Below are 24,224 nucleotides of genomic sequence, written 5' to 3' on the forward strand. Positions count from 1 at the left end.
CATACCATTGAATTTTCATTGACCCAGATTTGAGGACTAAATTGAGGTGCTTAACAAACTGCCAGAAATGAATGTGCTAAAATTGACAGATAACTTTTAAGTTTGGGACCAATTTTTCTCAATTTTACTATATAACCTGCAAGAAACTGCTTAGTTAGGTAATAAAGATATATGAGGATTAATCATGTAATGCTTGTGAAACACTTTGAAGCTAGAAGATGAATTTTTAGAATTTTATCATTGACTAACTACTCTGAAATCTGAGAAACCTCAGAGCTAAAGAAACATTTTAGACGAATATTTTGTTCACCAAAAAATAAATTGCAGTGCACCTGAAAATATCCACAACACTGAACTGGGAGGAGGGAACATGATTCAGGCTAGACCCACAAAAATCAGCAAACCAAGAGCAGTGTGCTGAGCATTGTTTCTCAGCAGCTCAGATCTTAAGATACTTAGGTTCCTTCTGAAAGACCTTCCAATGACCTACTGGATCAATAACAGCCGTCATTCAAAGAATTGCAGAAACATAGGTTAATTTAGGTTGGAAGGGACCTTCAGAGGTCATATGGGCAACCCCTTGCTCTTGTTTAATTAGACCATGTTGCTTAGGGACTTGACTATTTGAATTTTGAACACTCCAAGGATGAAGATCCAAATCCTCTCTGGGCAGCCCATTCAAATATTTTACCTCCCTTATGGTAAAGAAAATTTTCCCAATATCTAAGTGGAATTTCCAATGTTCCAGTTTGCATTCATTGCCTCTTGTTCTTTCTCTGTGCATGTCCAAGAAAAGTCTGTCTCCATCTTCTCTGAATTTTCTTGTCAGGTACTTGTAGATAGCAGTAAGATTTCCCCTTTGTGTTCTCTTCTCCAGCATGAACAAACCCAGCTTTCTCAGCCTTTCCTCCTATGTCCTGTGCTCCAGCCCCTGACAATCTTGGTAGCCTCTTCAGTGTACTAGGGAGTCCAAACCTGGATACACCACTGCAGATGTGGTCTCACAAGTGCCAAACAGAGAGGGTGATCACTTCCCTGGATCTTATGGCTGTACTTACTAATACTACCCATGGGTTTTAAACTGGTTTTGCTTAAGCCTTAGCTCCCATTAAAGATACATGATGTGTGGGTTTTTTTCCCTTCTGATAAGAAAGACAAACACAAAAAACTTCAGATCAAATAATTCTCTTTTTTTAATTTTTCTTGTTCTGATTGAACAAAAATATCAGTTATTCACACAGCTTTAGTAAAAACCACACATTTATCTGATGTACAGCACATCGTATATCCTATAATTTAACTTACAGTTTATTTAGCCACATGGTTTTTTTTGTCATGTCAGCTTTGAGTGGGAAATTGATCTTTTCCTCGTATTATTTACTCTTTTCCTGTAAATTACAATGAAGCAATGCAGCTAAAATTGCACAATAAGGTAAAACAATCCTTATGTTTTGATAATGTTAGAGGACAGTGTGCACTTCTAGAGTTGGGGGTTTTTTGCTACCGCTAAGGCAGTACTAGCAAAAATCTAGTCATGTCAACTTTGATTCTGTTAAGTTAATTCACTTTCTTTCTGCCTTTTGGATTTGGAAGGTAAACAGCCTATTGTATAAAAGCAAGAGTGAATGGTACAAGAATGAATCTTCACTCAGAAATAAATGGCTCAATATGCTGTGGCAGCCAAAAGAAGTCAACAAAGTGCTGGGCATCATCAGGATAAGTGCTGAGAACATGAATGATGGAAAGCATAACTTTGCCACTATATAAAATCTTCCTATGTCTAATTCTTGAGTACTTTGTGCAGTTTTGTTCTCCAAACCTCAGAAAGGATATAATGACAGTGAAGAAAGTACCCAGAAAGGTAACTTAAATTATTAAGTGAATGGACCAGCAAATTAGGAGTTTGTAGAAGAGGAGATCAAGAACTTGCTATAACTAAGATTTTCAAAATCATGAAGGTGAATCATAAGCTGAATGTAAAGCTGTTATGTACCAAATCCTACAGTATTAGAACTAGGTGGCATTGAATCAGGCTTGCAGGAGTCTGATTTAAGACAGAGAAATGAAAATATCTCTTACAGAGTGGTAAGTGAATACCTGGGACTTGCTATTACAGAAGATTGTGAAAGCAGCCAGCATCAGTCAAAAACTCATCAGACTTATGTTCTCCCTAGATAGTGTCTCTTATTTACCATTGCTAAGAGACAGAATACTGAGCTAGATGGATCATTTAGTCATTTGTATGTTAAATGGAGAAACTGAAGTAATTCAGCAAAACTGAATGAAAGTATTTGTACTTAATGGTACAATCAGAGTTTTGTGCTCTGGGAATTAGGTACTCCATGAGACAGGATTAAAAACTGGATTGATTCCTTCTTACACAAAGGCAAGAGGAACTGATTCATCCCTTTAGTACAGCAACAAGGGCATTAATCTGGGATGTGGGTGAACCTCAAGTTCCTACTTTGCTAGGTGCATGGATGGGAAATTTTGTCCCTTAGTCAAATTCCATATTAAACAAAAGTAGATCTGTCATGTTGTAACATCCTCTTCAATCTGAAGACTTCCAGTTTCTGGAAGTCAACTGGATTAGTACTATGTAGAAACAACACTTATTCTTTTTGTCCAGGTGTAAAAGTCAGAAGTTGATACATATGATGTTTCCTAAACAGAAGTGGCAAAAAATGTTTAATTCAGAGTTATTTGAATAGTTTCAAATAATTCTTTATAGAAATGCAACCTTCAGATAAAATCTTGATGTTTCATAATATTTTCTAAGTATTTTAGACAAAGCTAAAATATATTGCTTCAATGTTCCTCTTTCCTCATCCAGGACTAAAGGAAAGCAGAAATACACAAACTTTATTTCTAACCATTTATCTCAGCTTGAAATTTAAATAGTCTTGTTATTTAGTAATAAAAGTATTTTTTTAGCAATAGAAGTATTTTATTAGATAGTAATAGAAGTATTTTTCATAGTCAGAGTTTTCCATGTCAGTTTTGAACAGGTTTTATAAATTATTTTGAATTGAAAAGAAATAAAGCAATAGCAAAACTTAATACATAAGGTCTGTGAAATGTCCAGTGAACATTTGTCATGGTTTGCTTTCAGTCAGGAATTTCCATTTTATATGCTAAGGGAACCAAAGGACACAAGGCACCAGATTTTTTATTAACTCGAAAGATCCTGACACAACAATGGGCAGATATTTTGTAACCTGTTTATATAATAAGTTACACTTCATATCTGGCTAGTGAAAAGTGGACTAAACAAACTGGAGAATGCATAAACTTTATGAGTTATGTGACTTGAAATCTTCCCAGGACCTTGGTCTGACTGTCTTGTGGCCATGCTGATATCATGATCACTTTCAGCACAAAAGCTGACAAAGAGAAGATGCTCTAACCATTTTAAAATAGTCAGGGATAGAATCTATTCTGACTTAAGCCTTATGTCATTTTAGTGAGTTTTTTAATGGTTATGACTCTGCAAGTATGAACCATCACAGAGTAATTCTCATTTATAAGACACATGAATATTGCTTGCATTTTGTGTGTATTCTTTTACACAGGTAACATTTCTTTCTTTTCCTAGATTTTCCAATAAACGGAACCATGCTTGCCCACCTGGAGGAAATAAGTGCTGATGACTCCCAGTAGCCTCTACTCTCCCACTAGTGCACCCTCAATTGCTGGGAAAGACAGTAGGAAATTTAGGGTGATTAAGCAACTCTGAGCCTTTACTGGGAGGTTAATCACTGCTATTAAGTCATGGAATGGTAACTACCTTTTAAGATGTATACATATTTAACACAGTGGGAGTGATTTGAAGCAGCTGTTTAATATGCCTAGTGCTTGTGAAACATCTGAACAGTTAACTATAGAGATGGGCAAAAAGTAGACGTCTGTACTGGAATTTAGGCAAAAATTGCAATTGAATTAGAACAATCCTTCAGCAACAAGTATGATTGATTGCCTTCAGGTAATATTCATTAGGACAATGAAATAAACCCAATACGCCACTGTATGCAGTCTTCAGATGGCTAAAGTCTACATGGAAATCAACAGCAATGGGCCACAGAAAATGACTGAAAATCTATTATCTGTAACAAGCCATTTTTTACTGTGATCTTTAAATCAAACTAAACTAGCTAAAGCAGTGACTTCTCTGCTGTATTTTCCGTATGTGTTTTACAGATGTAAACTCCTGTATGATTCCTTACTCAGGTATTGACTAAAAACCAGAGAAGCTTTCAGCAGGGGTGAAGATACTAGTCTGATTTTTTTTCCCTCTGATGCTCTTTAGCAAGAGGACTTGCCTATTTTATTGTGTCTATGAGGAGTCCATAACATCTAATTGTTAGCCTATCTCTTGGGAAAGGGCAGATTTCAGTATGCAGCTAGCTGAAAATTAACTCTGGATTAATGTTGGTTTTTGGCAATAAGTATTGACAATAAAAAAGAACTATTTTTGTTCAGATATTTGGCAGCAGTTCTAAAAAAGCACTGTGACAGAGAGACACAGACAAAGGGAATGCAGTAGATAACTTAAATCACTAAAAAATACTTGAAGACTGTGAAATAGGAAGCTCCATAGGAAGCTCATAGGATTATTCAGCACTGGTGAGGCCACACCTGCTATATTGTGTCCAGTTCTGGGCTCCCCAGTACAAGGTGGACATGGACATACTGGAGAGCCCAACAAAGTGCTAGGAAGATGATGAAGGGACTGGAGCATGTCTCCTATGAGGAAAGGCTGAAAGAGCTGGGGCTGTTCATCCTGGGGAAGAGAAGGCTCAGGGGGCATCTTACCAATGTCTATAAATACCTGAAGGGAGGGTGCAAAGAGGACAGAGCCAGGCTCTTTTCAGAGGTGCCCAGTGACAGGACCAGAGACAATGGGCACCAGCTGAAACACAGGAGGTTCCCTCTGAGCATCAGGAAACACTTTTTTACTGTGAGGATGACTGAGCAGTGGCACAGGTTGCCCAGGGAGGTGGCGGTGTCTCTGTCCTTGGAGATACTTAAAAGGTGTCTGGACATGGTCATAGAATCATAGAATAATAGAATCATAGAACAGTTTGGGTTGGAAGGGACCTTTAAGGTCATCTAGTCCAACCCCCCTGCAATGAGCAGGGACCTCTTCAACTAGATCAGGTTGCTCAGAGCCCCATCCAACTTGAATGTTTCCGGGGATGGGGCATCTACCACCTCTCTGGGCAAGCTGTTCCAGTGTTTTACCAGTCTCATTGTAAAAAATGTCTTCCTTATATCTAGTGTGAATCTACCCTCTTTTAGTTTAAAACCATTATCCCTTGTCCTATTGCAACAGGCCCTGCTAAAAAGTTTGTCCCCATCTTTCTTATAAGACCCCTTTAAGCACTGAAAGGCCACAATAAGGTCTCCCTGGAGCCTTCTCTTCTCCAGGCTGAACAACTCCAGCTCTCTCAGCCTTTCTTCATAGGAGAGGTGTTCCATCCCTCTGATCATTTTTGGTCTGGGCAACTGGCTCTAGGTGGCCCTGCTTGAGCAGGGTAGTTGGATAAGATGACCTCCAGAGGTCCTTTCCAACCTTTAAGCTATTGAAGTTTAGTTGTCAGCATGAACATGAACAAGCATTTCTAACACAGGATGCAGCCTTGGCAAGTCTTCTGTTAACCAATAATATTTTTATTTTTACTTTTCTATAATCCTTTAACCCCACTATCCAGTTTGAATTACTAGCAGTTGGTCTTTATTGCTGCCGTGAATCAGAGCATACTGCCCACTTAGGAAAGAGGAAGAAGTAAGTGAAAGATGCTGTTTCTTGGTATTTGCTGGTACAGAAAAGAAAATATTGAATGCCAAGGCTAGGAAACACATGATTGGAACTCTTCAGCAGATGTAAGAACAGAGAGATTGTGATGAGAAATTAGTTTCTAAGGCCTTGTAAAAGACACTGGAGAAATTCCTCCCTTTCATTCTGATTTCATCCCACAGCTACCATGTTCCAAATGCTCAGTGTTTAAAGCCACATGACAGGGAGACTGAGTGCATTTTACCAGGGACTCTGTGGGAGAAAACTTCATCATGTTTTCCCCATACCATGTATTTGCAATTGAATGCAATTGAATGGTCGTTGTGTGCTAGGTCTTGTAAAGAAGAGGAAGGAAGCTGTTATCTTTTCCTGAAGGTGAATACAGAAGGGCATCTATATGACAGAGGCCAGGGTGAAAAGGGTAGAATGTCAGAGAATGGCAGACAGAGAAATGAGGAAATCTGCAGTAATGGCTGAAAATGTTCTGTTAACATTATTCGTATAGAGTACTGTTAGTGTGCAGGATATGTTATGGCATTAGACAGGCTAATAAGATGTTCAAAATATTGAAAATGCATATCTAGAGAACTTAAGTCTCTTAAGTAATGTTTAATTAACATTAATTTACATTTGCAAACTGTATTGGCTGCATAATTTTCCTATATCAGTTTCTGACCAGTATTTCACAGTAACTGAAGATCTACTAATATCATGAAGACATTAATCAATAAATTTGAACATGAGAATCCACTAAAGATAGATTTCAAGTGACAGCCAACATTAGGAAGTCCAGTGTTTGGTTTTTTTTACCAAGACTAATTCATACTAAAAAATCTGTAATGTACAGAACTTGAGTATGTCTTAAGTGTTACACATAAACATACTGACTAAAAAGTTTTCAAAATATCTTATTTGGATATTTGGTTACTGATACTGATATTAAGGTTTAGAATCACAGAATAACTCAGCCTGGAAGAGACCTCAGGAGGTCTCTGGTCCAACCTCCTGCTCACAGCAGGGTCAGCTCTGAGGTCAGACCAGGCTACTCAGGGCTTCACCCAGTCTGGCTTGAAAACCTCCAAGTATGGGGACTGCACAACCTCTCTGGGCACCCTGTGCCACTGCCCAACTGTCCTCAGGGGGAAAAGGTTTCTCCTTATATCCAGGCTGAACCTCTCTTGTTTCAGTCAATGCCCACTGTCTCTCACCCTCTTGCCTTCCACCACAGTGTCATGCCTGACTCCAGCTCCTTGAAGACCTCCCCACAGGCACTGGAGCTGGTGATACGTCCCCCTGAAGCCATATTTGCTCCAGGCTGAATAAGCGCAGCTCCCCCAGCCTCTCCTCACAGAGCAGGTGCTCTAGCCCCCACCATCTTGGTGGCCTCCCCTGAATTTCATCCATAGGGGGAGTGAGGTTTTAACTTAAATGTACGGCTACCTTTATATTATATTTCTTTGTAATGGGAAAAGATGATACATTTATTTCTGTGTCACTTACCTTTATATTGAAAACATACACTTTGCTAGGTAGCACTAGGAATTTTCTTAAATCCCCTTTTAGTAATCTCTTACCAGTAATTCAAACCTTAATTTTAAGCTTACCGCTTGTTTGTGGTACTTCCTATAAAACTGTATGCATCAGACATCTAGGTTTTTTCCCCCTTGTTCTCAAGAGCTTTTGCAATAGAGTTGAGAAACTGATTTTTAAAAAGCCCAGCTGTATAAACAACATGAATGTGGTTGGCAAGCAAAAGCCAGGCCTTTAAGAATTATACTTCCTCTCCTAAATGTTTTTAAAATGTATGGTTTTACTCCTAAAACTGCTTACAAATAAAAAATTTATGGTAAGCTTCACTTAAAGAGTGTTTCTTCCATGCATTTCTGTGAAGGACAAGCACCTGCCCTTAGGGCTTGTGATGCTGTCTCTTTTGGGTAATTTCAATGTAACTTTTTAAATTCATTTGATGTTATTCTGAACAATTTGTGTGCATATATGGGAGGCTTTGATCCTGAAAAGAAATATAGGGTAGACACCCAGGTGGAAATTCCAGTAGGTATTGACCTGGAAAAAGAAAAGGCATCAGGCATACAGTTCAATTAGGCTGTACTTTTAATGATTGACACATCTGGAAAGTGTCAGGTAATACCTCATTCAGTATAGAGGATTATCTTGTGAACAGTGGCCACAACTCTCATATTTTTTCACTGGTGCTGAAGAGAGGATTTCTCTCCCCTCCTCAAAATCCACATCATTAACCTGCCGTCTTCCTCTGCTGCATTTCTTCTTACAGTACGTAGGATGAAAAAGGCTGGGGTTCACAGGGTTAGGTACTAGAGCCAGCACTGGTTTGAAATGTCTGGATTCAGTAATGATAGTACTTGTTTTTATTTGTTATTACTTAAGAGGTATAGAAGATATAGTGCTCTTAAGTAGTGATCAATAGAAAGCTGAGTCAGAAATTAAGAGTCTTCATTACTAATAGTAAATTTGTTAACATACATCAGAGAAAAGAGCTTGTGGAGGCAGGAGAAGGATGCGTCTGTTTCTGTTAGGCTCCTAGCTCCAATTTTCATAAATAATAAGTAGTCTGAACCAAAACGTTTCAGAGCACATTACATTACTTTTTATTTCACATTCCTTGTAGCGTTGCTACATATCAAGGTGCCGCGATTAGATCACTGGTCGGCCCGGACCAGGGAAGAGACAGATAACACACATGGTGTGAGTGCCAACTCCGTCTTTTATTGCGCAGTTAATTCCTTTTATACTAACAACGGTAGGTGGGATTACTGATATGTCATAGGGAGGCGACGACTAGCCTTCTACCTTTCCGTGACATCGCAAGATCTTCCGAACGCCGTACCCTACATTCCTAAAGGGGCCATTTGTCCTTCCTGAAGGTGTAGAATCCACAAATTTAAAATTCAGGCTTCACTTAGGCATTTAACATGGAAAATTTGTTTCACCCAAACAATTTATTTAAATCCTTGAGTGTCCAAAATTTTAGAAAGAAATGTTGAATCACTATATAAATAAATCATCAAATAATTTTTTCTTCCTAATGCTGATTTTTATTACATCTACAATGAACTATGTCTTTCTATGAACAATGGCTACCTATTCATAGTGGAGGTCTTAAGATTTGAGAATAAAGTTGCTATAGCATATTATTAAAACAGTAAATTGACAGACAGGGAACGTATTTTGCCATGATGCAAGATCTAAAATTAAAATGCTTTAAAGACATATTATATGTATTTCTGGGTTGACACAAGAAATGAAATACATCAAAACACACCAAGACCTAATTATGAGTGTCAGAGAGCCACAGTGCTACTGAGGTAATCTTTAAAAATATTTTTGTGAGTGTTTGCAAGTGTAAACATCAGGATTTAAAAAATAGAAATGTAAAGTGGTGGAGGTCTCAAAAAACAAATTTAGAAAATTAAGTTTTTACCTTTGAACTGGATTCCTGGGATTTTATTTTCCATGTTTTGTACTGTTGACCAGCTCCTTCCCCTTAGGAGCAAAATTATGTTGGCTAGACACAAACTCATCGTTTGCTAATGATAGAGATAACTGGATATTTTGTACTTGGTGTGAACAATATTAATGAACCCTTACAATGGAAGAAGGCTCTGAGGAGATCTCTGAGGAGATCCCATGAATCTCAGGGAATAACATAGGGAGGGACTGACCATGGGTGTTGCAAAGAAAGCTGAACTTGCCTGAACACAAATGGGACTGGAAGCTACATCTGCTGAGTGCATCAGTCAGCTGTGTAAACGTTCATCCCTCAGTTAATCAAGAGTGCAAAATATATTCCTGAGTTAGCCAGAGCAGCATGGGGGGTGTTATGTGTGGGGGCAGTGTATATGTGGCTCAGCCCCACACTGAGTGTAAAAACCAGCCAAAGAACTTTGAAGAGAGCAAGAGTCTTGAGCTGGGTTGAACTTATGCGTTTCTTTCTGGGGACTGTGGACACCCAGTGTCACTACAGTAAGCGTATAATAGAGACTGGTAATCACAGTTGTATTGTGATTCAGCTACATGTTGCTATTGCTATACTCTGCTAGATGTAATTTGTACTTATATGGTGATTAAAGTACATTGCTGCATCACTGTGCTAAATCAAAATTCCATGTAACTTCAAATAACTTAAAGTAAGTAAACTTTGTATTAAGCATTAAACCCTACATATGTGGAATATCTGAAAAAGCCTAATCAAAGAGTATTGGACTTTGCCAATTGGGTACCACATTTTACAAAGTAATAAAGTAACCATAATGAAAGAATAAAATACTTCTACAATCTCAGAACATAATGGCTGTAGTCATTCTTCAAATAATTATCTTTTTTTTTTTTTTTTTTTAAGGTTCCATCTATTTCTTTCAAGAATCAATAAAATTCAATTACAGGAACTGCTATAAAATCTTCCTCAAATGGTTAGTGCAGCCTGGATACAGGAGCACTATCCTGACTGCAATAAGAAGCACAACAAATGAGCAGGTCTTGAGCAGATTAACAACTGGTGACATACTACTGCATATGCAAAAAAATTGCTGTTAAAAAGGCCACAACTGCCATGTTATAACAGATAATTTAACATCCTACATTTATCCTGAAGCAGAAGAAAGTTGTGGGTAGCTCATATAGAATGGTTAGAGCAAAACGGGAAGCCAGTTCTAGTCCTGGGGAGCGTACAGAGTGGTAAGGAGGAGCGGAGCATGGTCTGACCTCCATGGGAGCCTGCAGTTGCTGCTTTGCATGGAGCAGCTGCCTGGGGCAGTTTTCCTGAATCCAATGAGTTTCTGCCTGTGCAGGAGTTGTTTGGACAGAGGAAACTTGGATTCTTGCACCTCTTTGAGGCATTTTCTCTCTTTCAGTTTGCCTGTCAGCATGAGGTAGGAGCCCCTGTCCCTCCAAGGCCAGGTGGAGCTGTGAGCAGGAGCACTGTCCTGGTAAGGGGTGCACGGCGCCTGCCTGTCTGCCAGCTGCAGAGCTGCCACCTTGCACAGCAACGCAACAAACCTCTGCAACATGACGGCTCCTGGTTTGTTCAGGCATCAGCAGAAAACGGGCCTGAAGTTCAGCTCTAGAATAGGTCACCTGAACTGAAGTATCTGTGTGTGCACCAGATGGTGGAGCTCCACTACAGTCAGCTCCATTACAGTCAGCAGAGCCCAGCTGTGAGGGACTCAGCACAGCAGCCTGAAGAAAGACATCTAGTGCCATTTGAGATGCAGGAGGGAACCCAAGACATCTGCATGAGACTGTCAGATATGACATAGGACATGAGATCTCTCTGTCCTTCAAACAACATTAGATATCTATATGTGGGCAACTGAAATAATCCCAAGGTGTCTACCTCAGTGTAAGCTGAGTTGCTGTGTAGGCTTTAGTGAGTGTATTGACTTCATTGTTTATAATGAGAGTTTAGACACACAGCATCTAGGAAGGTACCCAAATTTAGTTCCTTTAATCTACAGCTGAATCTTACCTTGGAGCTCAGTGAATACAGAAGAAAGGTACCACTGATCAGCAGCTCCCAGTGTGGCCAAGCTCACGCAGATGCTGTGCTGCAAGCTGTCTTGTGCCCTAGGCAGACAGAAAGGCGGCAATCCACGGTGTCCTTTGCCTCTGTATGACCTAGTTGTCCACAGGGTCTGCAGGGACTCATTCAGATGAGAGCCATTGCCTCTTGGAAACATGTTTATATGTTTCTTGCTTCTGGCACTGGACCCTGCTGAACACCTCTGGGCACCCCAGTTGTATCTTTTTGCCAGGAAATGGCACAGGGATGCTGCTGTTTAATACAAAAAGGGGTGTAACACCCCTTGCCAACCCAGCTGAAGAGCTGCTTGTGGAAAACATTCTCAGTTGTCTTTGACCCCCTTGTTGTAACAGATGGAGTCCCACGTGGACAGGCAGGGTCAGAGTGTGTATTTTTGACTACTCTGGGACTCCATTTACCCAGCTGCACAATGGGCCTCAGAATACTGTCCTTCCCAGAGGAAGCTGATCTAAATGTGATGGTGTAGCCCTAGGCACTGGAGATGTTCGACTTGAAATACAACTTGTGGTAAGAAACATTAACAAATGGACCCATTGACTTTTGTTTATTTGTCTTAAGTGAAGTGTCTGCTGTTTCAGGGTCACAGAGCATTCACCACATTCACTATATAGTGCTATTTTGGGCACCAAACACAGAGTGTAAATCAAAACATGACACCTTTCAGTTATTTGTGGTAGCAAAATGTATGTTGAAACAATATTGTTGACACGATTCTTGTTTTCAAATAATTAGTACCTAAATGCTGCTTTAAGGCACTTAATTTCTTCTCACCACATCTCCCATCCCTCTTTATCCATTTTTCCTTGGGGAGAAAACCGGCATGATTGTTCCAGTCTCTGCTGTGCCTGTGAAAATTACCATCAGTCCAGCTAACTTTACCCACACCCACAAGATGCCAGAACTGCAGAAATTTTGCAGTGCTTGTTGAAATCTTACTATTCAGCAGTTTTGTGGGTTTCAAAGCTTTTAAAATTTAAATTTCCATGCTTGTTTGTTTGCAGTGGGGTCAGCACAAGGTCTATGAACCACTGCTGACTGCTTTTGTCTTAATTTACATCTCTCCTTACAGTGGCATCACTTAAGCCTGAGCCATAGATTTTATATCTTACATTGCCCAACACTGGTAGGCTTTGACATTGTCATTTATCATTGCCAACTTTAAAAACCTCACCTGCTTGAGGCTTTAAAATCGATATATTAAGGTAATAGACTGCAACTTCAGAAGTCTGTACTTAGTTCCCAGCTCTGTCAAGGCTTTTTGTCTCCCCTCAAAAAAACCCCAACACACACTGTCTGTGATGCTGTTTCAGAAAAAGGGGAATAGTGCTCATTTTCACTGGCCCATTTATGTGCTTGTTTGCACAGTCCTTCACTAGTGTTTCTTCAGTTTGTGTACAGAGGACATAAAATTCTACGCCTCAGTATAGGCTTCTAGCCACTGGTGTAATATAAATAGCAATAAAATGTGCAAGAAAACATATTGGATCGTGTATATTTACATGGCCAGGCCTCCCAAAGGAATCAACTGAATGTGCAGAAAACACGATTCAGCCATAGTCCACTCTCAGATGGCCCATTACACACAATCTTTCAGAAATCAATTTCTGTTTTAGCATTTTGATTTACTCCCTGTTACAAAATAGTTACAGACTCCCTGCCTTTCCTCTCTTTGTATTCTTCCTCACTTGAAGAATCTGTTCAAAACAGTGGACTGTCTTTTCACTTGTTGACTTCATTGTCTTATAATAGCAAAAGGTGCAGCTTTATGCATCTCTTCTTACACAAATCTAATAAAGGCTGCCTGTTTCAGTTTTTTGTATAATTCCTTTGTCCAATTTTTCAAATATTCCTTGGAAATGCCTCAGGACAGCTCTGTAAAGAGTACCAAAAGCACATTTTTGGAAAGATTTTTCATTGTGAACTTCAAAGGACTTCAGAGCATCTGTGTAAAAAAAAATATCACAGATTAGAAAATGAAAAATCATTCTTCCCTGCCTAATCTATCATTCTCTTCATGCAAGACAATTCTATTTGCTACTGCTTTGACTACTGCAGCTTAAACGTTTTGAAGAACAAGGCTCCACACCTTTTTGGAGCATTGTTCAGTAGGCTAACACTGTTCTTTAATTTTACTCCTGTGCCTAGCTAAATAATTTTTTTCTGTTCTACATTTATATCATTCAAATATTGTCTCTGATTACTTGGTTTCACCTTTAATTAGCAGTTAGCTAAACTGTATTTATTAGGGTGACCCTGAAACCACTTAGGAATAATTTGGGATCATTCTCTCATAAAGTGTGATAGACTGATGAAGTTTTTGCAGTAAAAATTGGTTAGGAAATTGATTTCTCCTATTTCAGAAGCAAGGATTCCAATTCCAGAGCTGAGAAATAGTAGTGGTATAAGGGCCTGACACAGAATGAAAAACTTTTAGTTAAGTCTGGCACAGGGCAGTGCTATACAAATGGTGGTATACAATTGCTGTCCCTTAGGTACAAGAAAGCTAATTTCAGAGAACTTGGAATTCACAGGAATGTTACCTGTGGAGTTTTAAGCTATTCATTTTACTCATAGATTTCTGAGATATGTCTGGTACTATTCTGCAGAGTAGTGACAGTCACAGCTTCATGGTGTCAAGAAAGTATTCCTTACAGCCATGAAAACCATGACAAGGCAGCATCACTGCTCCTAAGCTCCACACAAAGCAAGCAAAATTCACTTTAAACACTGCTTACTGCATAACTGAGTACTCCAACATTAGTGAAAGTAGTGCTGCAAATATCAATACAGAATTGTTGGAAGGAAAGAAATAAGACATATACATAATCTGGCAGTCTGCATTAGCAAGGAGTGCAGCACAGTGAGAACATCAGCAATATTGATTCAGCGCTCGTCCTGAAGTGCTTCAGCAGAGAGCACTTCTTGAGAAGGTGGGATAGTTAACAGTCTTTATGCCACCATTGCTGAATAAAAAAGTCTCAGCAATGTAAAGGAGAATATACAAACTGTTTGAACAGATGTTGTCTATCCCTAATTGGTGTAACCATATTTAGGACTGGCTGAGATGGCCAGTGAGGTAGAAATAGCCTACATAACAAATTCCTCTCAGCTTTATTTGCTTTTGTTGTTTTCATCATAAGACAGAAGGCTAATATTGTTTAACAAATTGAGCTTCTACACATTCAGCTTCACTGACTTTTGTCCTTTTCCTGTTTTGTCAACAAGGCAACTTCCATGGCAGGGTGGTGTATTCCAGAAAGCGTGTACCAGTGTCTACCAGAAAGCTGCCTGCGGTTTTCCATACAGGAACAGCCACCATGAAAGAAGAAGGTGGATTCAGCAGAAACAGCACCTCCCCTTGGACCCATGCTTGTGGGCATGTGATATGATACAAGTCTTTACAGCAGCTGAGATTGGAGTGACCCTGGGGAGACAGAAATCATCTTTAAGCTTTGACGTTTAATAATGCCCATGCCTGTCATAATGCCAGATTTATTCTATTCTCCACCTTGTAAGTCAAAATCACATATTTCTGTCATTCTAGACACACAGATTCATTGCCTACCTGTAGCTGGTAGATTGCCTCTCTCAGAGTAGTAGCTGTCTCGTTGATCTATGGCTGTGCTCCACTCATAAAGTAAATTAAATTCATGTTTTTTGAGGAAGATAAATTGTTTGAACTAGTCATTTTACATGACCTGATTTACTACTAATAAAAAACATTTTTTAAATATGGAAAACTATTTCCTGATATTTAGCATTTTTGGTTTTGAGTACATCTCAAGCAGTAAATTATTCTGAAAGATGGATAGGAAGTCACTCTAATGATCTCTGAAGTAAAATTTGTGTTAATGCTTTAGAGTTATATTTCTTTACAGAAACAAGGAAATGTAATATCCTATTGTATACTCTATAACGTTATTTCTTATCAGCCAAGGCACCACTTATTAAGAACTGAAGTGTGTATGATCTAATCCAACTGTTAAAAATAGCCATTGAACTAGTGTAGCTACTGAAAAGTTGCAGAATTAATTTAAAAAATCATGAAGCTTGTTGTATGTTTTTATTTTCTATCAAATTCTAGAAAGACAATTTTTCCAGCAGAGAAGACTAAATTATTGCAAAGCCTTTGCCACTTATTGCCAGTGTAAGTTATTGCAGAATAATCAAAAAGCAGGGTTTGTTTCTGCCCATTTCTTCCCACAACCTATGTAAATATTCAGGGACCGTGTTTATATGAGGATACGGTTGCAGAGCCCTCAGTGGGACAACAGATGCCTAAACCACAGTGTTGGGGAGGAGAGAAAAAGTAGCCGTCTAAGCATGTTTACTTTCAGTGACAAGGAAGTTCTAACTTGTGCCTAAGTGGTGACTCACTGGGTTGAGACTATAAAAGTAAAGGTGAACTGCTCCCTAAAACATCAGATTTTCAGACTTCAGAAATCCAACATGATGCAATCAAGACTTTCAGCTGTCTTCTTTTTCTTGTTGGGTTTGTCATTTTGCCTGACAATCCCTATTCCCCTTGAAGATAGCCATGAATTCACAGAGAAAGACCTTCAGTTTGCAGAGGTACAGTATAAAATAATTCATTTGCATGTTTTATACATAGTAAGTTGTGTAGTTACAACTGTTTGGAAACTAGGCTTATTACTTCTTTTCCCCTTCTTAGCGCTATCTCAGGACTCACTATGATCTCCGTCCAAATCCTGCTGGCATAATGAGGAAGAGTGCCAACTCAGTGGCATCTAAACTTCGAGAAATGCAAGCTTTTTTTGGCTTGGAGGTGACAGGCAAATTAGATGAAGAAACGTATGAGCTGATGCAGAAACCAAGATGCGGTGTCCCAGATGTGGGGGAATACAACTTTTTCCCTAGAAAACTCAAATGGTCAAAAACTAATTTGACATACAGGTAAATGCATGGCATTTTGAATGTTATTACTGTTATTACCTTCTTTCCAGGTATCTTGTCCAATAGGTTGCTCAGTATATGAGGTTGATGGGAGAAGGATGCATTTGAGTTAGACAAAATTCATGTTGCAGTTTAAAATCCTTACAGCGCCACTTTTGGAAAGGTCCCCCAAGCCCACCTTACAGCCCAAGGAAGTAAATACAATTTTTTTTCATTGCACTTTGTCATGGAGGAAAGCTGGTGTGGTGTAAGCTGGTAACTCCTCATCTGGCCTCCATGTAGACACCCTGGGCACATCCATGGTGCTGAATAAAAGAAGGGTGAGGACTAAGATCATGCACCTCACTATTGATCTTCACAGCGCTTAATCTCTAGGTCACTCGGCTCTGCTTTGGACCTGGTTAATTGTCTGCTTCACATAGGTCTTGTCCTGGACAAAGCAGCGTGGATGCAAACCAGTCTGTTCAATGTGGCTGTGAGAGCAGGGACTGATCCTTGTCCCTCTTCCTTTTCACAGTCCAGATGTTGATATCTGTGCTTGGTCAGACAAATCTCTGCACCATGACCTCATAAAGTTGACCTTGGGAAGCTACGGTGCTGAAAGGTCACACGGTAGCTCCTTCTCCCTTAATACCACAAGGCTGTCAACAGGGGGTTTCGACCAACTGCAACCTGAGTTTCTTTAGCAAATTCCAAATATGAAATCACTGAATTCTTTCAGTTCAGTATCTGGTGATAAATATTACTTTTATATGGATTATTCTGGCCTATGAAAAGCTCTTTGGATCATGTTTTTCTCCTCCAGGAAGTGAGAATCATGAGATATTTTATATGGCATAAAAAAAGTTTGAAGTTACTGATATGATTTGACTTCATACAGAATATATCTGTCATTTTCTATATCTTCTGGTGCATATAAAACCAATTACAGAAAGCTGTTGGATTATTTCAGACATCTCTGAATGATTTTAATGAAAATGGTTATTTTTATTTTTTTGAATACTATATGCAGCTGCCAAGCTCTTTGTTATCAGATAAGAACACAAGAAAAAAGCAAAAAATTTTAATGAGGCGTACCGTCAGATAAAAGTGTATTACACATTTTCTTCAATTCACACAATTTAACTGTAGATATTAATCTATTTGATAGAATTATGAATTACACTTCAGATCTGAGACGTGCTGAAGTAGACAGAGCTTTCAAAAAAGCATTCAAAGTTTGGTCGGATGTGACACCACTTAACTTCACCAGAATACGAAGTGGTGTAGCTGATATCATGATCTCCTTTGGCACTAAAGGTAATGGAGAACCAATTATTTTTACCTTACAGTTACATTGCTGCCAATAAAATGGAATAGTTGATTTAATTGTTTTGAATGTTGTTTTATAGAACATGGTGACTTTTACCCCTTTGATGGACCCTCTGGATTACTGGCTCATGCTTTTCCCCCTGGTCCAGACTATGGAGGAGATGCCCATTTTGATGATGATGAAGCTTGGTCAGATGATTCCAGAGGTAACAGAAGTTCCTGAGATTATTTGAAATGGTGATAGATGGACAATTTTGTCCTGTTTGATATCTATAAACAGTTTGGTTTGCCTGTTTACTGTTCATTCATCATTATGTTCACTGTCCACTCACAGGAAGCTGGGTTTAACTGCCAATCATAAATGCAAGTACAACATATGTATAGCATAAATTTTAGGATATACACCTCCGAAGTGAATTGATTAAAAAAATGCCACCAACAAGGTATTTTGTCATCTTGGCCTTTCACTGAGCTCAAGGGCAGCTAGTTCTGATCACAGACTGATGGGAATTACCTTACTGAAGCCTATAGAAAACGCATATACTTCACTTAGCTGCAAATCATCTACTTGCATTTAAATTCTTCACCTTCCTATTCAGGACAGAGCTTTAATAGAACAAAACACTATTTTTTTTCAGCACTGTGTTATTTCACCCTCCTGGCATTAAAGCTAATTTCTGCAATATTGAAAACAATATGGACTCTCTACTGAAGGTGAATTTCTGACAAAAAGTATTCTTGATTTCAGTAGGGCAAAGACTTCACCCTAGAGCTTTCCAATGTTACTAAGAAATTTCAAGAAATCTAAATCTTAGATTTAGACTAGACTTAGAACAACATTGTCAAATAAGATTTAGGTTGAGCACCAGCTATGAGATACTCAATTGATTAGGCCCTTATTAAAACAAAACACATGGTATTTTGAAAAAGCCAAGCAATTATACATAATTTTTCCCTTTATCCAGTTGTCTCCTTTATTGTCCCATATGTTAAAGCACAATGTTAAGGTTAGTTGATTAGTCCAAGTCCACTTTGGTGATACAAGGAGCTATACATTTACTTTCACTGTGGTTTGTTATAGGGTATAACTTGTTTCTTGTCGCTGCCCATGAATTTGGTCATTCACTGGGACTTGAACACTCTAGAGACCCTGGAGCTCTGATGTTTCCAATTTACACATACACTGGCAAAACTGGTTTTGTGCTTCCTGATGATGATGTGCAAGGGATCCAAGAGCTCTATGGTAAGTCTGTATAATATATAATATATATTTCCTGTATCATTATAACCTGTTACAGATGCACTGCACAGTTACTAAAGAGCTGCAGATGTTCAATAGCAATAGTCATGACTGATTAAGACTGATTCACTGGACTCTTGGCAACCAGACTTCAGGAACAGAAGATGCTTAGGTCTAATAGTTCAGAGGAAAAAAAGAAGGAAGTAACACTGCAGAGGGTGGTTGGTCACTGTGCAGTCTCCTTTAGTGGTAGGCAGTGGGGGGGCAGAGTCTTGACAGTTTTTGGCCTGCCTCAAAAGAGAAGGTAAAACAGTCTAAAGGGAGAAACAGAAATATCCATGTTTCATCATGGAAAGAATAAAACTTTTGGAGGACCTTCAAAACTTGGGATAAAGAAAGCAAGTCCATTTAAAATCTTTGCAGCACAGCTGAACTGCAGAGTCCAAGAATGTATTTGGCTAAAGGAAAGAAAGCGTGAACAGGCTTTCTCCAGTACAAATGGTTTGCCCATTATGCTTGTATTTATCATACTGTTTGGGAACTCTTCCATGTCCTTTCAATGACATGATCCACAGAAAGGAAATTAACGTTGTCAAACTTAGATCATATTATATGATTCCAGGTGCTGGAGACAAAGATCCCAACCCAAAACATCCCAAAACACCAGAGAAATGTGATGCAGATTTATCACTTGATGCAATAACAGAACTTCGTGGAGAAATGCTGATCTTCAAGGACAGGTAAAGAGACTGCTATATATGATATATGTATAGTGGGTACTGGATGAAATTTGAGCAAGCAAAAACACCATTTCAATTTTTTATTAAAGATTTGAGTAAACATAAATTTAAAAAATCAGAAATCAGTATAAATGCCTCTAAGAAACTACATCATATATCTTTTTAGACAGGATTTATAATACAATTACACACTTCACTGCCCAGTAATATGAAGTGAAGATGATATGGCTGAAGACTGACACTGTTTTTACACATTTTTCATTTCACAGGGCTTCCTTCAACATGCACAAAACTACTAACATTTATTTGAATAAAGTTGTACTACATTCAGAAGCCTTACATGGGACAGCAGTGTTTCTCTTATTCTAAATGGAAAAAAGATTCAAGTTTGTTGTTGTTTGAAATGATCACTATGTGAGTGACAGAAATGGTCTGCAGCTAGGTGACTATGAGGAAAGGAAAGGTCTACAAGGGGCTCTATGTATTGAAAATTTTATGTTATGAAAAAAAAATAATTCTCTGTTAACTAGTTTTTAGTATAGCACATCAAAGATATTGCTATTCTGTAGTATGATAAGAAACATAAAATACATTTTCTTTTTCTGAACTAGGTTTTTCTGGCGACTGCACCCTCAGATGGTTGAGGCAGAATTGGTGTTACTTAAGTCCTTTTGGCCAGAGCTTCCAAATAAAATAGATGCAGCTTATGAAAATCCCATCAAAGATCTTGTGTTCGTGTTTAAGGGTGAGTTTTCAATTTTGGTGTTGGCAGAAAAATATACGTATTTAGTCAAGCTCAGTAAGCGATGTAAAGGTAATCAGTAGAAGAACTAAACATCCTGCCTTCCTTGCTTTAAAAAAACCAAACCCTCTGTTGGTTTCACCCCATGCAAATCTATACAATTGTCAGTGAATTAGGAGATGTACAATTAAGCTTAGATGCCTAGGATCATAGTTAGCATAAATAGTTTAATAACTGCTGCGTATGTGACCTAAGAATCTGTTAGTTGTATGAAAACAGGAAACATGGCATCCTCATTTTATTCTGCTTTCAAAGCTAAGCCTTTAAAAAAGACTCATGCATACTTTGTTCTTATTTTTAGGAAAGAAAGTCTGGGCTTTGAATGGCTACGACATAGTTGAAGACTTTCCTAAAAAGATATATGAAATGGGGTTCCCGAAAGAAATTAAAAGAATAGATGCAGCTGTCCATATTAAAGACACTGGCAAGACTCTCTTTTTTACTGGAAATAAGTACTGGAGGTAAGCTGGAGACAGATTGGTGTATCTCTAGCCATAACCTGCCCAGAAGTATCAGAAGATCAGCAGGTTGTTTCAAACCAGGCACTTGAGTGTGGCTCACATGTTTCCAGTCTGTGGTTTTCACTGGTGCTATAGCTGTGTAGAATATGTCATAAAGGTGTATGCAAGATTTTTATAAACATATGGGCACAGCCTTTAAAAGCTGAAAGAGTGAAAGAAAGGAGAGGATAATAAAGTGTCCTAATCCATAAGAGTTTGTAATATGGTCATGTCTCCTAGACAAAATTCCCACCTTGCTTCCTTGAGTTGCTTGTGTGACACCAAATGGTACCAGTGCTGAGAGAGTAAGAAATCTATCCCACCCTAGGATGGCTGGTTTTTGTTGTCCATGATTGGGACTTACAGCCAGGTCTGATGCATAATTAAGACATTACCATCCCTTCGCAGTATCTCTGTGCCAAGCAACCTCACGATAGGCTAGTAGTCCCAATACATTCAGGTACAATCATCTCCATACAATAAGTACTTTATAGATCAGTTCTGAAAATGTAGTTTTATTAGTTTTGCGGGTTTTGAGCTTGTTCTTCTGGTAGAAGAGTGCCCTGGTTATTGCCCTGAGTTTCATTATTGCACTAGACATAAAGTACCTAAAGGCTGTTGGCTACTTCTGATGCGGGTAACTTCAAAGCATGCAAAGGGCACAGAACAAACTCCCAGGCTGTTTAAATCCTCTGAATTTTTATTTTCTTTTGTGTTTATTGTAGTTATGATGAAGAGGTGGAGGTTATGGAAGCAGGCTACCCCAGGCTGATAGAGGAAGAATTCGCAGGAATTGGTGATAGAGTGGATGCAGTCTATGAAAGAAATGGTACATAATATGATAATGAAACTGTATTACAATTAGTTGTCATTGAAACTTGAGATTAATGTCCTGTGGGAAATTCTGTCATTTGTAATTTTGATTTTTTCACATCAACACTTCTGTTCTCAACTGAATCAGGTTTCTGATCTAAATTATCCTCTGGCCTAGGTGCTCTTATAAACTATGTACATATGTATCTGAGGAGCCTAAAAAGACCTGCCTCCTTGCTTAGGGAACCTAAAGTGATATGCTTAATCTAGAAGTATTATGATGTGTCCGTTCCTTCAAATGGAGCCCATTCCTATCCAACTCTTCACGGAGTGTTTCCAAGTCAGAGTCTTAAACATTAACAGGTGAACCCTGTATTTTCCTAAGCAAGTGCTGTATAGTAATAAAATGCAGAGCTTGACGCTAGATTAAAATATCAGTTATTTTAAAACACCAATCCAGGTCTGGCAAATGGAATGAGGACCTTTGAAAATTTAGCTCAGCATTCTAAATACTTAAATATTGTATTTAAAAGAGTTATTAAAAAATGAAAACAAATAGGATAATTTTCATTTGAAGGATAATTTTAATGCGACAACACAGTTTCTCAGGCTTAATTAATTTTAACTTTGCTTTTCCTTAGGTTATCTCTACTTCTTCAACGGACCGCTGCAGTTTGAGTACAGCATCTGGAGCAAAAGAATTGTCCGTGTCCTGCATACTAACTCCATATTTTGGTGCTAATTACAGCTGAGTGCCATGTCATAGGCTGCAGAGCAGCTTGTAGTACATGGAAATAATAATATGGGCATATAGATTTATTAGAGGACAGCAAGGTTCTGTGAACAAGCACTGGCTACCTACCACCAAATGTATACTGTATATATGGAACAATATAGCTGCATGTCAGTCTGGAACTGAATTAACTTAATAGGAAAGAAGAAGAGAAATTATTAGCGTTTCAAGGGGCATTACACCATTTAAAGTTTCTCTAGTATTAAAGTGAGATGCTGGATACATCCTACATGGTCATGAGCACTATTAATTCCCAGTAATCTGAGCATGTCTAGCATCTTTCAAGGATCTCCTAGCATGTCCCAAGAAATAGACCTGATAAACCCAGGAGTGTTATATTTTTAAACTAATCCTTCATCTCATTGTGAAATAGCTGTTAATGTACTAGGAATTCAGATGTGTAATGAATGAGTCAGGACTGCATGGTGACTCCCTGAGCAGGATAACGCCAGGCTGCAACACTGAAGTTAGAGAATTCAAAGGTATTTGAATGTATCCCCATTTGAATGGGAAGGTCCCCCTGAAAACGGATGCCCATGTCATCTTTGGAACAAGCAGAATGTATAGAAGCAGTGAGGTGTCATTCCAAAGCAGACAGAAAAGCAGGAAAAGGGAAGAGTATTCCCTGCAGAAATCATCAGCCTGTATGAAACTGGAGAAACCAGAAGGAAGTAGCAACGAGAGAATCATGCAGGTTGAAACCTTGAATGAAGCTACATCTGGTAACACAGCCCATGTTTTCAGCTGGTGTAAACTGAAATAGTTCAAGTGACATTTATAGAGGTTATGCCTAGCTGTGCCAGCAGAGAACCTGAACATCCAAATCAAAATATTCAAAAGAATACCTTTTTTCATGTTGGTCACTCTTTTAATATCTATATCAATTGTTTCAGTACCATGTAAGTTTTGGGTTGGTTTTTTTTCTTTAAATCAATGCAAATGAGGTGGGACTGTGATTGTTTTTCAGTTTAAAAAGATAACATTAAATAAACTGGTGGAATAAAATGACATTGTGAAATTTCTTATATTAAAATTTCTTACACTGCTGTCATAAAAGCAAGACAGAGGTATCGGATAAAAGAAATCAGGAGCCCTAACCTGTGCATTTTATTCATTAAAATTTTCATTTTTATTTAAAAATCTGGTTTGCTTTTTTTCCCTTTGAGAAAATGAATTTTATAGGAAAGAGAGGAGGAGAGAAAAACAGAAAGAGAGGAAAAAGGAAAGATCTTTCAAATCTGCAGAATAAGAACTAAGTTGGAATTATTCCTTATCATTAGAGAAAGTATGAGAAATTATTAAGAAATACTGTGAAATTCAGTTCCACATTAATTTGAATGCTTAACATTAATAACTAATTGAAACTATGCTGTCCTCTTCTGCCTGCTCAAAACCAACCTGTAAGTCAGTCAATCAGCCAGGCCTGCCAAGCAAAGCCCATCAACAATGAATACTGTTAAAGAGGCATAAATTGCCAGGCTTACCCACCAATGGGCTAGATGAGTTTAATTCTGTAATTTAGGTGACATACATGGTCAGTCATGGTAACCTAACAGATTTAGTGGTCTCTTCGGACTGTAGAACTGTGAACTAATGAATTCCAGACCTTAATATGCTTAAAAGAAATGCAAGGAAATAGAGCTGAAAAAAAACCCTTTACAACAAATGGAAAAACTTAAAGTGGACTAAAATCAAAGTTCTGTTATATGATATAAGATTGATAAAACTGTTAGGGA

At 38.4% G+C, this 24,224-nt stretch overlaps 1 protein-coding gene across 1 annotated transcript; it reads left to right on the forward strand.

Annotated features, from left to right (window-relative positions):
- Nucleotides 1-15,798: 15,798 nt before the first annotated feature.
- Nucleotides 15,799-23,570, forward strand: LOC115353593 (collagenase 3-like). Its single transcript, XM_030043246.1, has 10 exons — nt 15,799-15,947; nt 16,048-16,289; nt 17,440-17,588; nt 17,681-17,806; nt 18,682-18,843; nt 19,463-19,580; nt 20,192-20,325; nt 20,684-20,843; nt 21,608-21,711; nt 22,337-23,570. Exons 1-10 carry the CDS (start codon nt 15,825-15,827, stop codon nt 22,435-22,437), a joined length of 1,419 nt encoding a protein of 472 aa, XP_029899106.1. The 5' UTR covers nt 15,799-15,824; the 3' UTR covers nt 22,438-23,570.
- Nucleotides 23,571-24,224: the final 654 nt, after the last annotated feature.

The sequence above is a fragment of the Aquila chrysaetos genome, chromosome 19 (genome assembly GCF_900496995.4).
Source record: "Aquila chrysaetos chrysaetos chromosome 19, bAquChr1.4, whole genome shotgun sequence".
NCBI classification, from domain to species: Eukaryota; Metazoa; Chordata; class Aves; order Accipitriformes; family Accipitridae; genus Aquila; species Aquila chrysaetos.